Source organism: Suricata suricatta, chromosome 4 (assembly GCF_006229205.1).
Source record: "Suricata suricatta isolate VVHF042 chromosome 4, meerkat_22Aug2017_6uvM2_HiC, whole genome shotgun sequence".
NCBI classification, from domain to species: domain Eukaryota; kingdom Metazoa; phylum Chordata; class Mammalia; order Carnivora; family Herpestidae; genus Suricata; species Suricata suricatta.
This window is the reverse complement of record NC_043703.1, coordinates 112,540,815-112,555,600: the sequence shown is the minus strand read 5'-3', so window position 1 is coordinate 112,555,600 and position 14,786 is coordinate 112,540,815. Positions and strand designations below refer to the sequence as shown.

Here is a 14,786-nt window from a genome sequence, read left to right as displayed (position 1 = left end):
AGAAACAAGAAATGGCTAGTCAACACAGTCTAGCTCAGACAGCCACTGGGTAGCAAAGAGGATCAGTAGATGTTGTAAAAACCATTTGTTTAAAGGAAAGACAGAACCAAACCGGACCAAGACAAACAAAACCCTAGCACTGCTGGCTGTGGCCTTCAGCACTGATATGTTAGGAGTTGATATCATATCTATACGGTAGTAATGCAGTATTTATAAAGCACATAGCAATGCCTGCTATTATGCAAAGATTATGTCCTTTAATCCTCACAATAACCGTATTGGTTAGCACTATGATTGTGCCCATTTTATAGATGAAGAAACTGCGGATCAAGGTCACATAGGTAGCAGGTAGTGAAGGTGGCATCAAACTTCGGCAGTCTGACTCCAATCCTAGCTTTCTAACTACCATACGGTATATACAGCTGGCTCCTTTTGTTATAGCTAGTTCTCACCTTGTCAGAAAATTATTTTTGTAATCTTTATAGACTTATTTTAAAAATATGAAAATGACTCTACAGAGCCTTAAGATCTTTATACTGTAGCACTTCCTCTTTCACTTTGAAATTCCCAAACCAACAAGGAAGCACACAAATGGTTCGAAAGCGGTAGGCCAGGGCTTGAGCAGTAGAGTGTCACCAGCCCCATTTGGAACTAAGATCTATGTGTGTACATTTTGGGGGTGAGTGGATAGCATAAGGAGGAAGCAAGGAAGTGAAGCAGCTGTCACCTGAGTCAGTCACAGTCCTGGTGACTGACACCTCACAGCTTATGGAGAAAATGTGGTGGCACCAAAGTCAAAAATACTTTTTTTAGAAAGATGTAGGTGTGGGTGAATAGACTATGTTAACAGCATAAGCATAACATCCAGAACGTCCCTTGAAAAGGACCTATCAGATAGAAGTCAGCAAATAAATGTTTTATGAACGAATGAATGAGAGAAATGATTCACCCCAATGTACTGAAGATACCATCATTTTATACAACTCCAGGGAAAGAATATAAATGGTCATAGATTTGCATCTCATTTATAGACTAAGAAAACTAATCCCCAGCACTGCCTTCTTTTAAAAAATTTTAATGCCCAGTTACTACTACTAAGTATGAAACCTAGACACAAGCTATCTGAGGAATTGTGTACTAATACATCACCTATATTAACCCTTCTTCAAAGACTTACATGGCTTTTCATATTCAAGTAGAAAACTCATTTGCAATGAACACATAGGTTTATAACAAAGACAAAAGAAAATACAAGTGTGCTAACTGAATAGATAAAAGTTGTGCTTGAGCTTTAATTTAGCTCTAAGCTTGCTGGCAGCCAAGGCAAAAAGAGAAATACAATAACTTGCACCCTCCTACCCACCTACACTCCTATTGAGAAAAGTCAATGAGCAATTCATCCCATAGACAATCTTCCGTCAATGCCACTTTTTACAGGCAATTCAAGTTTATTCTCTCCAGGGAAGGCCTAGAACACTGGTGTTGCATTTTTCACATTAAGACAAAATTCTTTGTTCAAAAACCAAGCCGTAGGTTGGAGGAGTTGACTCATATACACAAGTTGAGGAACATTCATTGAGCTCATCTGGAAGGAAGTCCACAGTGTCTAAACTATAAGCATCTCTGTTTAAACAACATGAGAAGGGATCGTTTTACTCTCCTTCCAGCAATTTGCAGACTTAGACTCCCAGAGGGCAAGACGTCTATGCTGTCACCAAAGCATGGGTAGGAACTAGGTGATAGAAAGGAAGTCCTGAGTAGAGAGGGCTCCAGGTAGGTGAGACAGAGCGAACTGAAAAAGGTAAGATAGGGCTGAGGTCCAGAGCACGGGTGTGCGTGTGTACAGGCCTGGGGAAGAGAGGGTGGCGGGGACAAGCGCGGAGGTGAACAGGGCCAGATCCTGAGGACCTTGAGTTTAGTCCCTTCAGCAGGAGGACCCACACATAATTACAGAGATTTTTTTTCTTCTCCAAAGAAACAGAGACAATGTATAGGAAAACCAGCCAGAGAAAGAGGGCAAGTGTGGAACTCACCGAAGAAAGCACAGGTCTGTAACTTAAAGAAAAGAATGTCAGTGATGGGGAGAGGGGGCTAGACCAGAACTCCTACTCGCAGGCAGCCTCCCGTGGCCCCGAAGCTGTTCCCATCACAGGACTTGCCTTGGTGTCTTGTAACTGTCTCCTTGTCTGTGTCCCATTATCCTATAAGCCATACAGGAGCAGAGAGCAGGACTGTCTTTCTATTTGGCTACCACACCTATGGGTATAGTTTTTTGGGTTTTTTTTGTTGTTGTTTTTTTGGTAAAGTGATTTTTGGTTTTTTAGAAAACTTTCAAAGGAAAAAAATGTTCAAGGAGAAAAACAGTGACAAGTAAAGCATAAAACAAGAAATGTAAATTATTTTTCTCTTTTTGTAACTTCCATATCTCGGTTCCTGCCTGGGAACTCTGTAAAATTTACATACCATACCCTGGATGGGATCCCTCAATTAGGGATTGTCCCCAGGGACCATGGATGTCCCCTGGGGTTACCCCTGGTTCTTCGTCATTGCCTGTTGGTTTTAGTCACCGTGGCCACAGCCAGAGCTGCATTTCAGCTCTTCACACACTCCGGTCTCTTGCATCCAGTTAGCCAATCACGGTGCTGCTTCATGAGAGGTTATATTTCTTTCCTTTCAAGCGATCTTGAGTGTGAAGGGCCCATTACCATCAACTTATTCTTCTCAATCATTCTCCCGATCTTTCCAAAACTCCCATAATGCACATTCCTTATTCAAAGGACCACACTCCAGCTCTGACGTAAACAGGCGGAGTCATCACAGGGTTCCTCCACTAGACACTCTGTGTAGCTGCTTTATAAATTGTGAGTCCAACACAGCAGTAGTACGCTGATTTTGGGCTGTGTATACCATGCAAGAACCATGGAGTATCTTGTTGTAGATCCATTTTTCAGAGATACATGCACCAAGCCACTGAGCTCACTTCTGCCAATCCAAGTATACTTTGGTTTCCAATCAAACACAAAGTACAGGGGTGCCTGGGTGGCTCAGTCATTTAAGAGTTCAACTTCGGCTTCAGGTCATGATCTCATGGTTCGTGGGTTCGAGCCCTGTGTCGGGCTCTGTGCTGACAGCTCAGAGCCTGGAGCCTGTCTTCAGATTCTGTGTCTCCCTCTCTCTCTGACCCTCCCTTGCTCATGCTGTCTCTCAAAAATAAATAAAAAACATTAAAACATTAAAAAAAAACACAAAGTACAGAATCTTGCCTGGCATCTGCAGGGAGGACTTTTCCATGGGTGTGCAGAAAACAAGATTTTGGCTTTCTGTCACTCTGCTGCTGTTTATTATTTTTTTATGTTGTAATATGTTTTTTTTAATAGTTTATTGTCAAATTGGTTTCCATACAACACCCAGTGCTCTTCCCCACAAGTGCCCTCCTCCATCACCATCACCTCTTTTCCCCCCTCCCCCTTCCCCTTCAACCCTCAGTTTGTTTTCAGTATTCAATAGTCTCTCAAGTTTTGCATCCCTCTCTCTCCCCAACTCTCTTTCCCTCTTCCCCTCCCCCTGGTCCTCCATTAGGTTTCTCCTGTTTTCCTGTTAGACCTATGAGTGCAAACATGTGGTATCTGTCCTTCTCTGCCTGACTTATTTCGCTTAGCATGACACCCTCGAGGTCCATCCACTTTCCTACAAATGGCCAGATTTCACTCTGCTGCTGTTTAGAATGACATCGGTCTCTCTTCCCCAAACAGCCAGGAGGCTCTCACTGGACAACAGGAGGCATGCACTTTGGAGAAAGAATTTAATTTATGCCTGAAGGTAAGCCCATGACAACATTACTTGTTCATTAGTTGAACAAAGAATAAACCGAGTACAGGTCCTGAGAAGAACACCACCTCATGTCACTATTCAGTGTCTGATGAAGGCATGTTGTTCCCTTGACTGCCTGCACAGGTGGGCATCTGTATCAACCAGGGACTGGGCACTAGCCAAGGAGTGCAGAGGCTTTGGCCACAGCAAATAGACTACATTTGGTCCCAAACTCAGGCTGATTCAGATTAGGATATTGTAAATTTGGCAATGAATTTTATTTTTTTAATTTATTTTTTATTTTTTTATGTTTTATTTATTTTTTGAGAGAGAGAGTGCGAACAGGGGAAGGACAGAGAGAGGGAGAGTCAGAATCCAAAAACATGTACCTCTTCCTAGAAAACCCTCTCTCCTGAGTCTAGAAGTGCAGGAAGTCTACGGACAACCAGGTGTGAGTCCTGGCTTGTTCCAACATCGTTGTAGCCAGCTGCACATCGCCAAAGAGCACATGTCACCTGTAAGACCTTATGCTGACATGCTTGACCAAGCACTTTGGAATTTGTTTCATCTGTAGGTATTTTTAATAGCATTAGTAATAGTTGTTCTTTATAAGAAGCCTGGAAAATATTTATAAGAGAATAAATCAATTCCTATCAAAATACCAACAGTATTTTTCACAGACGTAGAACAAAGAATCCTAAAATTTTTTCAGAACCACAAAGACCCCAAATAGCCAAAGCAAGCTTGAAAAAGAAAAAAAAAAAAAAAAAAAGCAAAGCTGGAAGCACCACAATTCCAGACTTCAAGTTATTTTACAAAGATACAGTGATTAAAACAGTATGATACTGGCCATAGGTCAATGGAATGGAAGAGAAAACTCAGAAATAAACGCATAATTATATGGTCAATTAATCTTCAACAAAGCAGGAAAGAATGTCTAATGGGAAAAAGACAGTCTCTTCAACAAATAGTGTTGGGAAAACTGGACAGCAGCATGCAAAAGAATGCAACTGGACCACTTCCTACACCATACATAAAATTAAATTCAAAATGGATTAAAGACCTAATATGGGACCTGAACCCATAAAAATCCTAGAAGAGAACACAAGCAGCAATCTCTTTGACATCAGCTGTAGCAGCATCTTTCTAGGCATGCCTCCTGAGGCAAGGGAAACAAAAGCAAAAATAAACTACTGGGACTACATCAAAATAAAAATCTGCACAGTGAAGAAAACAATCAACAAAACCAAAGGCAACCTATGGAATGGGAGATATTTACAAATGACATACCTCATGAAGGATTAGTACCCAAAATCTATAAATAACTGATACAACTTAATACCCAAAAAAACAAATAATCCAATTTAAAAATGGGCAGAAGATATGAACAGACTATTTTCCAAAGAAGACATACAGATGGCAAACAGACACATGAAAATATGCTCAACATCACTCATTATCAGGGAACTACAAATCAAAACTACAATGAGGTATCGGCTCACACCTGTCCAAATGACTAAAATCAATAACAGATAAAACAACAGGTGTTGGTAAAGATGTGGAGAAAAAGGAAACCTGGTGCACTGTTGGTGGAAATGCTAACTGGTGTGGCCACTGTGGAAAACAGTATGAAGTTTCCTCAAAAAAGTTAAAAATACAATTACTTTATGATCCAGCAATTGCACTCCTGAGTATTTACCCAAAGAATACAAGAACACTAATTCAGGGATACATGCACCCTTAAGTTCATAGCAGCAATGCTTACAATAAAATAGCTGAGATATGGAAAGTGTCGAAATATCTATCAATTGATGAATGGATAAAGAAGTGGCGCACGCACACACACACACACACTACTGGAATATTATTCAGCCATAAAATGGAATGAAATCTTGCTGTTTGCAACAACATGGATGGAGCTAGAGATTATAATGCTGAGCAAAATAAGTTAGAGAAAAACAAATAACATATGAGTTCACTCATATATGGAATATAAGAAACCAAACAAACAAGCGAAGGGAAAAATATAAGACAGAGAAATACAAATCAAGAAATAGACTCTTAACTATAAAGGCCAACTGATGGTTACCAGAGGGAAGGGGGTGAGGGGAATGGGTGAAATAGGTAATGGGGATTAAGGAGTACGCACACACGAAAAGTAATAATAATACCTGTCTGTGGGTATATTTTACCCATACATCCTTCACCCATATTGAACTACTACTAACATATTGTGTACATCCTTCTGGGTATTTGAGAGCTTATATACATGTTCATTTCTTTGTTCATTTTAAGTACAATAATAAAATAAACTCTCATGTACCTACCACTGTGGTTAGATACCTTTGAAGCTTCCCAAATGCATTTCCTTGTTTTCCCTCTGGAAGTAACCAACACCCTGACTTTAGTATTAGTCAACTCCTTGCTTTTCCTTACAGTGTCACCAGGCACAGATATCATTTTTAACCTTAATATAAATAATTCTCATTCTGCTCTTCTGTGACTTTTCTTTTCCACCAAATATTAAGTTTTTGCTTTCAATCTCAGTTAACTATGTAACTACAATTAATTTCTTTTGCAGCATTCCATTTAACAAAAATACTACAGTTTATTTTTCCATCTATTATTGATGGGCATTTGGGTTGTCTCCTGCCCCCTATTATTAAGAGCAATATGACTAGGGAACGTACATACATCTATTCTGACTTATAGGCACAATAGTGTCTCTGATTTACACGCACAATAGTTTCTCCACGGGATCATCTCGGTGACGGTGAACTGGCTGCTTCAGAGGGTTAACGCATCATCCATTTCACTAAGCCATGTCGGATTGCTTTTCAAAAATGTTTGTATCTTCAGCGTAGGAGAGTTCTTATTGCTCCATGTCCTTGAGAAGACTTGGTTTTGTCAGACTTTCATTTTAGCCAATGTGGTGGGTGAGAACTAATTTGTTGAGCTTCTAACTTACATTTTCTGATTATTGTGATTAAGCATATTTCCATATGTTTACTGGTGGCATAATCCCTATTCTGTAAAATTCCTATTCGTGTTGTTTATTTTCTTTTATAATTTTTATCAATTCATAGGACTGCTTTATATATTTTTGTTATTTTTTTATCTTTATTATTGAGAGAGATACAGAGAGTGCAAGCAAAGGAGGAACAGAGAGAGAGGGAGACACAGAATCTGAAGCAGGCTCCAGGCTCTGAGCTGTCAGCATAGAGCCTGATGCGGGGATCTACCTCACAAGCTGTGAGATCATGACCTGAGCTGAAGTCGGGCACTTGACCAACTGAGCCACCCAGGTGCCCCCAAATCTGACTTCTTTAAACAAGAAAAATGACCTCCATTGCATAAAGCCTTAGGTCTTTCAAATTGGTCTAATTCGAAGGTCTTATGGAACAAATGTTTTCATTCCCTTAACTTTGATTTTCTAAGGGCCAACTGAAACAAACCATATCAGACAAATAATGAATTACCAAATAGGAAAAAAAAAATCAAGTGTAGAAAAGGAACTCCATAATTGTCACTTTACCACTTGGGAGATGAGAATAATGACATTTTGTTTCTGAATAGTTTTTTTCCAACATTAAATTCAGAGAGAGAAAAACATTAAAACAACCACCAGTCCACAGTTCCTGTCATTATGCATCTCAGCTCCAAAAGCTCCCTAGGTTCTGTTTCCTCTTTGGACTTGGAGGAACTGAAAACAAAATAAGATGGACATGAGACTGGATGCAATATGGGTTGTCCTGAAATTCACAGGTGATCTTCCAACTAAACGCTCCCAACCCGCAGGACCAAAGGGGGCTTTCCTTGGATGGTCAATACCCTTTACATGCTAGGCACCTGGATGTGTCAGACCTGACAGTGTGCAAGAGAAGATGCTAAGCCCTGGGACCCACCCTCTGAAGCTTACGAATCAATGAGAAAGACAAATACCTGAAGAAGTAGAAGATTTGAGTAACAGTGCATGAATGCAGTGGAAGGTTCTCGTGAGTTTCACTGTTGAAGTAAATGGAAGATGATAAAGAATCAAAGAAATGTATGCTCTGGGCCCCACCTCAAGTCAAATATGTCTGCTCTTCATTCCCCTCTCTTCCAGGGGTGGTCAGATGCAAGGATCTTCCAGGATCACCAGGTCAGATGCAAGTTGGCTGGGTCACATTCTCCCAGCACGGCCAGGCCCCTGGTTGTGATGCCTGGATCAGCTTTGCCAGCCAGTGCACTCTCCGCCTCAGCTCTCAGTTGAAAATATAGTGGAGAGCCCCTCCTCCACTCTCAGAGACTTTCACTTTCACTCTGGCCCTGGCTCAGCACTCACAAGATTTAGGGGAAACTGGAAGCACAGCTGGGATCCCCGTCCTGGGCCACATCAGGTGTCAGAGCCTTGCTTTTTCCCTAAGCAAGTGCTGGTCCTCGTATCCTCCTTATGCTAATGCTCATCCCCCTGAAGTTGTATCTTATGAAGATTCTCTTAAAAATTGACCTAAGTAGTGAATCATGAGGTAATACTTGGATTCCACCCTTTGATGATCATCCACTCCAGTGGTTCTCAACTAGGGCAGATGTCTCTCCCCTGACATCTGGCAATGTCTGGGGACATTTTGGTTGACATAACTCCTGGTAGTAGGAGAGTACTATCATAACCTAATGGGTAGAGGCCAAGGATGCTGCTAACATCCTACAAGGCACAGGAGAGCCCCCGTCAGTAAGACTGACCCAGTCCAAAATATCAATTGTATCCAGCTTGAGAAACCCTGATCTACTCCTCACTTCCCAGACGGGTCACTGACTTCACTGACACAACAGCCAGTTCCACATGTCTTCTTAATAGCTATGGGATTCTTTGATATTCTGTTAAGCTAACTCTCACAGTTGCTCCTGGACACAGAATGCTAGTGAGTGGACCAGTGGTCTGTGGCTGAGTCAGTGACTCCTGGGAGAACTCAGCTTATGATCTGACTTCTTATCAATGTGAAACTAATGAAAGATATTCTCACTGTAGTTCAGTCTCTTCGGGTGACAAAGTTGTAAATGGCATGGATAATGAGAAAGGCTTCTTTATATTTCAATATGTAATTATTATTTTTTTCATTAAATAACACTAAATAATATCAACTGTTTATAGTTAATCATTCATTCAGTCAACAAGTGTGTGTTGCTCACTAGGACCAAACACTGTGCTCTATGCTGGATGAACGGCTGTTCTTCAAGTCTTCTAACTTAGACCACAGCCCCTAGAGCAGGACTTCTTCATCAGGTCGGATGGAGTGGTGGGTGCTTGTTAAATGCAAATGTATAAGCCTCCTTCCAAATATTCTGATTTCACACGTGAGGATAATGCCCTGGAACCTGCATTTCTATCAAACACTTGAGGTGACCATGATTTAACAAACATGGGTAGAAATCATGAAACCTACCAAGCTAATCCCATATCTGAGAATATGCAGATGTATACTCTAATGTGATAATTTCTTATATCCCTGAAGAAAAAATTATTTGACCATTTAATCAATTGATCATTAGGTATTAATTAAGCTTATGTTTCCTACTTTTGAACAGAGGGAGAATAATAACTGTTCAAACACAGATGGTGAGATGTTAGAATGACCCCATGTAAATAGAAGTTGGACATTTACAAGGGAACACAATCATAGAAGTTTTACTTCTGAAAACTAATGGTTATGACATATGATTAAGTGAGCATTTGCCAAATACACAGTTATCAACTGTAACTAGGAGAAAAATTCTTGCTTATATATGTAAGAGGTATGCACACCACCTATTCTCGGAATCAACCTCAGAATGCAGTAATTCCTGGCTAGATTAGGAACCACTAATCTTTCCTAGACACCAAGATTAATGGCTTTTATGATTACCCTCTATTTTCTTTCAAATCTCTTCTCAGACCTATATCATTAACCCTTCATCATATAACTTTGCAATGGATGGCTTATTTTAGGAACATATAAACCACCACTAGAAGACCAAATTTAAACCTTGTTCCAAGCAAAACTTTTCCAAGCCACAAGAAACACTTCCTCACTATTTAACATCAAGGAAGTTAGCTCACTGTACAAGTGTGAGTATAAAAGACAGGGAAGTCACTTTCAGTCCACTGCTCTACTTTAAATTCTGTGCTCAATTAAGAATAATTAATAATAGAAGAAACCTGTATAAAGAAACTCATGATAACAATTGTATAGCAGTGTAAAATCAGTGTCACTCTCATCTTTAATAAGAAGAGGTGTAGACTAAAGGCCAGAGTATCTCAGAAAACATGCCAGCATCCCTTAAGATAATTAATCTACAATATGTTTCTCTTTTCAACCTCACTAAGAATTCTGTTCCATTCTGTCCCTTTAACTAAAAGTGTCTTTATTCCATCTTCTGATGTCTCTGCATTCCAGCCCCATCTCCAGTTTAATTTTGCTCCCTTTGCCTCACAAAGCAGGACACCCTGAGTTTCTTCACAGCTGAAGCAGTGAAGTTTTTTTTGTTTCAGAGGTAGCCTTAGCCCCTGTCAAGTACACCATCTGTAGCCTCAGACCTCAGGGAGCTCCCTTCCAACACCACCTCCAAACAGAAAAGAACCCCCTCCTGGTATTTGGGAACTTTGAGCCAACACATCAATTTGAATGCAAATTTTCTCCAAACTCAGATTCGCTGAGAGATCCATTTTTAAGCAGAGTAAGCTCCCAGCCCACCAACATGCAAATGGCGAGTGCGCATGTGTAAGAACCACAAGGGCAACAAAAAGACCGTACCTATTTTTCCAGCCTCTACTTTCAGGTTGAAATCCCAGTTTCTTGGCAACTTCAGGGACATTTTGCTCCCGGTTCTGGTGAGTAGTTGCTTGAAGTGACACGTCTGTCTTGATTCCCGCCCTTCTTGCCTTTTCGATCTTTCCTTCTAGCTTTTGTGGGCGTGTTCCCCTTTATGATGTCTTCGCAAGCAATCTTGGTTTGAAGTTGATTTGCCAACGTGTGTCCTCCTTTCTTTCAGAGGAAAGGTCCATCCATCTGTCACTAGGGGAGGGCACCCAAATCTCCCCAAGGCTCCCCAAGGCCCCAACAGTCCCACAGGGGCTGGTACTTCCTGAAGTGTGCACCTTACTTTTTCTGCTTTCAGATTTACCAGAAATATCCCAGCTGGTACTTCACCCTGCCTCATGGGAAGCAGAGCTCCTGTTCAAAAGAATCTCAGGCCTCACTGAGGCGAGGTCGTGGTAAACAACTGCTGCCTCTCGGCTTTTTTTTTTTAAACTGTCTGCTTCCTTGCATTTGAGGAAGTGGGTGGCTGTTCAGTCTAGATGGTGCATTATGAGCACACTTTCTTGAGAAAATGGGTTTTGGAAATGCTTGTATGAGCAGAATGAGTGCTCTTGTGATATAAATAAGACTATTTGATGAAAAGAAAAAACAATGCACAATTCCAAGACTCCACCATATACCTCTAAGTCCTCCTCCTAAATCAGCAGATCAAGTGTCCAAAAATGGTCCGTGAAACAACCTGCATTCTCCCCCGCACACCCCCCTCCCCTCGCAACCCTCAAGTCTCCCTCTTTTAAATTCTCTCTGCTCTAAGAACTAAATAGTAAGTTCTCCACCTCCGTGGGGTAAAGACTCATGTGGAAAGTGTTCTGATGTACTTAGTTAATAAGTTAGCTTTAGCCGATGGACCCACTCACATGTTATAATGCTTCTTTGGCATTGTGAACAGGGTACAGGTTTAAGAATTAGACTCACATGGGTTCAAAACCCAGATCTTCCACTTCCTAGCTTTGTAGCTTTTAACAAACAACTGACTCTTTCTGGGCCTTGTCCTTAAGCTGTGAAATGAGGTTGATAATAACCATGACTGCAGAGAGTTGTGAAGGCATCTAGTACAGAACTTGACACAAGGTGGTTGTACCACAAATATTAATTCAACCTTTATTTCATTTGGTTCAGTTCTGTGAAAGGCTTTCTTATGTTTAGCTGGATCAGTCTAATCTAGTGAGTCCAGAGCCAGACTGCCTGTGCTCAAGTCCTGTGTGACTTTGAACAAGTTTCTTGATCACTCTGTGTTTCAATTTCCTCATCTGTAGTGAGGCAAATAATAGGCCTTACATCATGTGTCAGTTGTAGGGCTTTATCAGATAGTAGGTAAAAGTATTCACAAGAGTCACTGCTAGCCAGGACACAAGCTATACATCCTTGGTTCATTCATTATTCAACCCTCCTGGATAACTCTGTCATATTTTCTTCTTTGGCTCCCATATGCTCATTCTCTGTTGATGACCTGACTTCCTAATTTATTGGGAAAGTCGATACAACTGGAAAAGAATGTCTGCAAGGCTCTAACCACTATACCTGATTAAGTCCTACATGTAAGCCCACACCTCCAACCTTGTCCTAGTTACAATGGATGAACCATGTTATCACTTCTCCGTCTTCACTGAATCAAATTCCTTCTCTTTCTTGGATCATTCCCATTGGTGTTCAAGCTTATTTTACAAAATATTTCCTGATTCCACTTCTTCCTTTGGCCAAAACCCCATTTCTTTCCTTCATTTATTAAGCAAAGCTTTGGTAAGAATTGTCTATACTTGCAAATGACTGTCCTATTATTCTCTCCTGGATTCCTTCTGTTGATGTTTTCACTCTCAGGATTCCACAGAATATAGTCCTATCAAGGACATCGACAACATCTCTGTCACTAAATACACTGGTAATTCTGCATGTCGGCTCAGTGCCCTACCAGCAGCTTCAGACACACTGATCACTCTCTCCAACTCTGAGCCTTCTCTCCACTTGCTTCCCAAGATCCCTCACTGGCCTGGTTGTCTGCCCCCAGTTGCTCCATCTCTGTGTCCTTGGTAGTTCCTTCTCATCTCTCTGACCACTAAAGATTAGAGGAAACCAAGACTCACCCAGTGGACTTCTTTTCTATCTATATCCATACTTTGGTGAGTTCACCTGTCCCAAGATTTTAAATGCCATGTATCTATTGATCATGCCAGGGTAGATTTTCAGCTCAGGCCACTCCAAAACCCCAAATCATATACATCTCTACTCAGATATCTAACAACTATTTCATATTAACATGTCCAAAACTTATATTCAGGGGGACCAAACTGAAAGAGTAGTGGTGACCTGAGGCATATTCTCATTGTGGATGAAAAGAGCCTAAGAGGGCTCTGCTTACATCACATCTGCTCACATTCCAGTGGTCAAAACACATCATGTGGCCAAGTCCAAAGGCAGTGAGGCAGGAAGTACACAGAGCCTTGAGGTGGTGGGGGAGGGGAAAGGGAGTGAATATTTGCTGATCAAGACTCCAATCCATCACACTAACCCAGTTTACCCAGCTACCTTCCAACTTCCCCAGGGGTCCTAGGTTGCTTTGAACTTGACTCAGCCAACTGGAGACTTCAGGGCCCCAACTGTGTGTTACTGCCAAACGCCACTGTTCTTTATCTTTCTTAACTTGGAGGGGAGGGGCAATGGATAGTCATTCTGAATCCCCACCCAGCAGCATCTTCACAGAAGTTGACACCATCCAAAGTCCAAGGACTTGGGCTTTGAAAATATTTTGAAGCTAATACTTAGAAACATACAGACAATTTCCTTTGTTCTTTAGGGTAGCTTCCTATAAGTCTTGGAAAAACTCATGACTGATGAGGAAGTTGGTTGTGAATACTTGGAAAGGCAATTAGATGAAAAGCACCTCTGGAAAAGCCCGACATAGCAGCCTTCCCTCTAAGGAGTGCGCTCTGGGTCAGCTAGCTGCCTGGGCAGGGTTAAAGAGCAGCTGTCTGCTGCAGGGCTGCTCCCCTTCTTCCTGACCTTCAAAGGATGAAGAAGTGGGTGTCCTGTCTGGTTCCAAAGTGTAGATCAGCATCTGCAGTAACAACAACAACAAAAAAAACAAAAAACCATTCATCTATTTCCTTATTGAATACTAACCATTTCTTGAGTAAGGACTTAATTTTCTTTAATGTTTTTTTATTTTTGAGAGAGAGAGCATGAGTAGAGGAAGAGGCAGAGAGAGACACACACACACAGAACGTGAAGCAGGCTCCAGGCTCTGAGCTGTAGGCACAGAGTCCAACCTGGGGCTCGAATCCATGAACTGTGAGATCATGACCTGAGCTGAAGTCAGACGCTTAACTGACTGAGACACCCAGATGTCCCAGTAAGGACTTAATTTTTGCTGAACATTGGAGGAATGTCCATGAACAAGCAGACTTTGTTTCTGCCTGCATCCAACTAACAGTTTGTTGAGAGAAAACAGTGAAATACAGCATGAGAAGGATTATGTTGAGAGAAGTGAGGGAAGCTATGGGAGTTTATATCTGAGGTGCTTAATAGGGACTTGGGGAATGAAGGAAGGCTTCTTGGAGGAAACAACTTCTACATTAAGGCTTGATGAATGACTTAGGGAAGCAAGAAGGTTGAGAGAGGCTTCCAAATAAAAGAAACGGCATGCAAGAGGAACAGAGGTAGGAAAGAATTCATCAGGTTGCTCCTGAAAAGGATGAAAGGGGTAGACGGGAGAGAGATGGAGAGATGGCTGGGTTGGGGCTGGATCCCTGGTAAGCCGTGGTAAAGAGTTTTGACATTACCCTGAAGAAAAGAGAAGCCATTTAGAAGTTATTATTGGGGTTGGGAAGAGAGATGTAGCAGATAGCCAGATAAGGGAGAGGGAGACAGTGAGGCCAGCAGCAGTGTGCAAAGAAAGGAGAAAGAGGCAAGAACCATTCTGGTGGTGGGATTGACTGTCTGGGAGAATTTCTGTGGGAAGAAAAGAGATGCTCAAAGACCCCGGCTCCAGTCCCTGGAGGGAGATGGAGCTCCCATCACAATGACAAAGAGTGCACAAAAAGAGTGAGGGTTACTAATGACAAACAGGGAGTCAGTTACCCCAGGGAGCAGCTGGATGAGCTCAGCATGTGGGATGCTGCATTCAGAGTCCTATGGGACCTCAGA

At 41.6% G+C, this 14,786-nt stretch overlaps 1 protein-coding gene across 4 annotated transcripts in view; it reads right to left on the bottom strand.

The window, feature by feature from the left end:
• Positions 1-11,035, bottom strand: part of ARHGAP25 (Rho GTPase activating protein 25) — an 86,654-nt gene extending 75,619 nt beyond the window's left edge. The window contains exons 1-2 of one of the 4 annotated variants that reach the window (XM_029937507.1): positions 10,581-11,033; positions 7,753-7,815 (exon numbers count right to left, since the gene is read on the bottom strand). In XM_029937507.1, coding sequence (XP_029793367.1) covers positions 7,753-7,815; positions 10,581-10,641 — 124 coding nt within the window. In that variant the 5' untranslated portion in view covers positions 10,642-11,033. Of the gene's footprint in view, positions 1-7,752; positions 7,816-10,580 lie in introns of all 4 variants that reach the window. The other 3 variants (XM_029937505.1, XM_029937509.1, XM_029937508.1) reach the window with 3 other exon arrangements.
• Between the last annotated feature and the right edge of the window lie 3,751 nt (positions 11,036-14,786).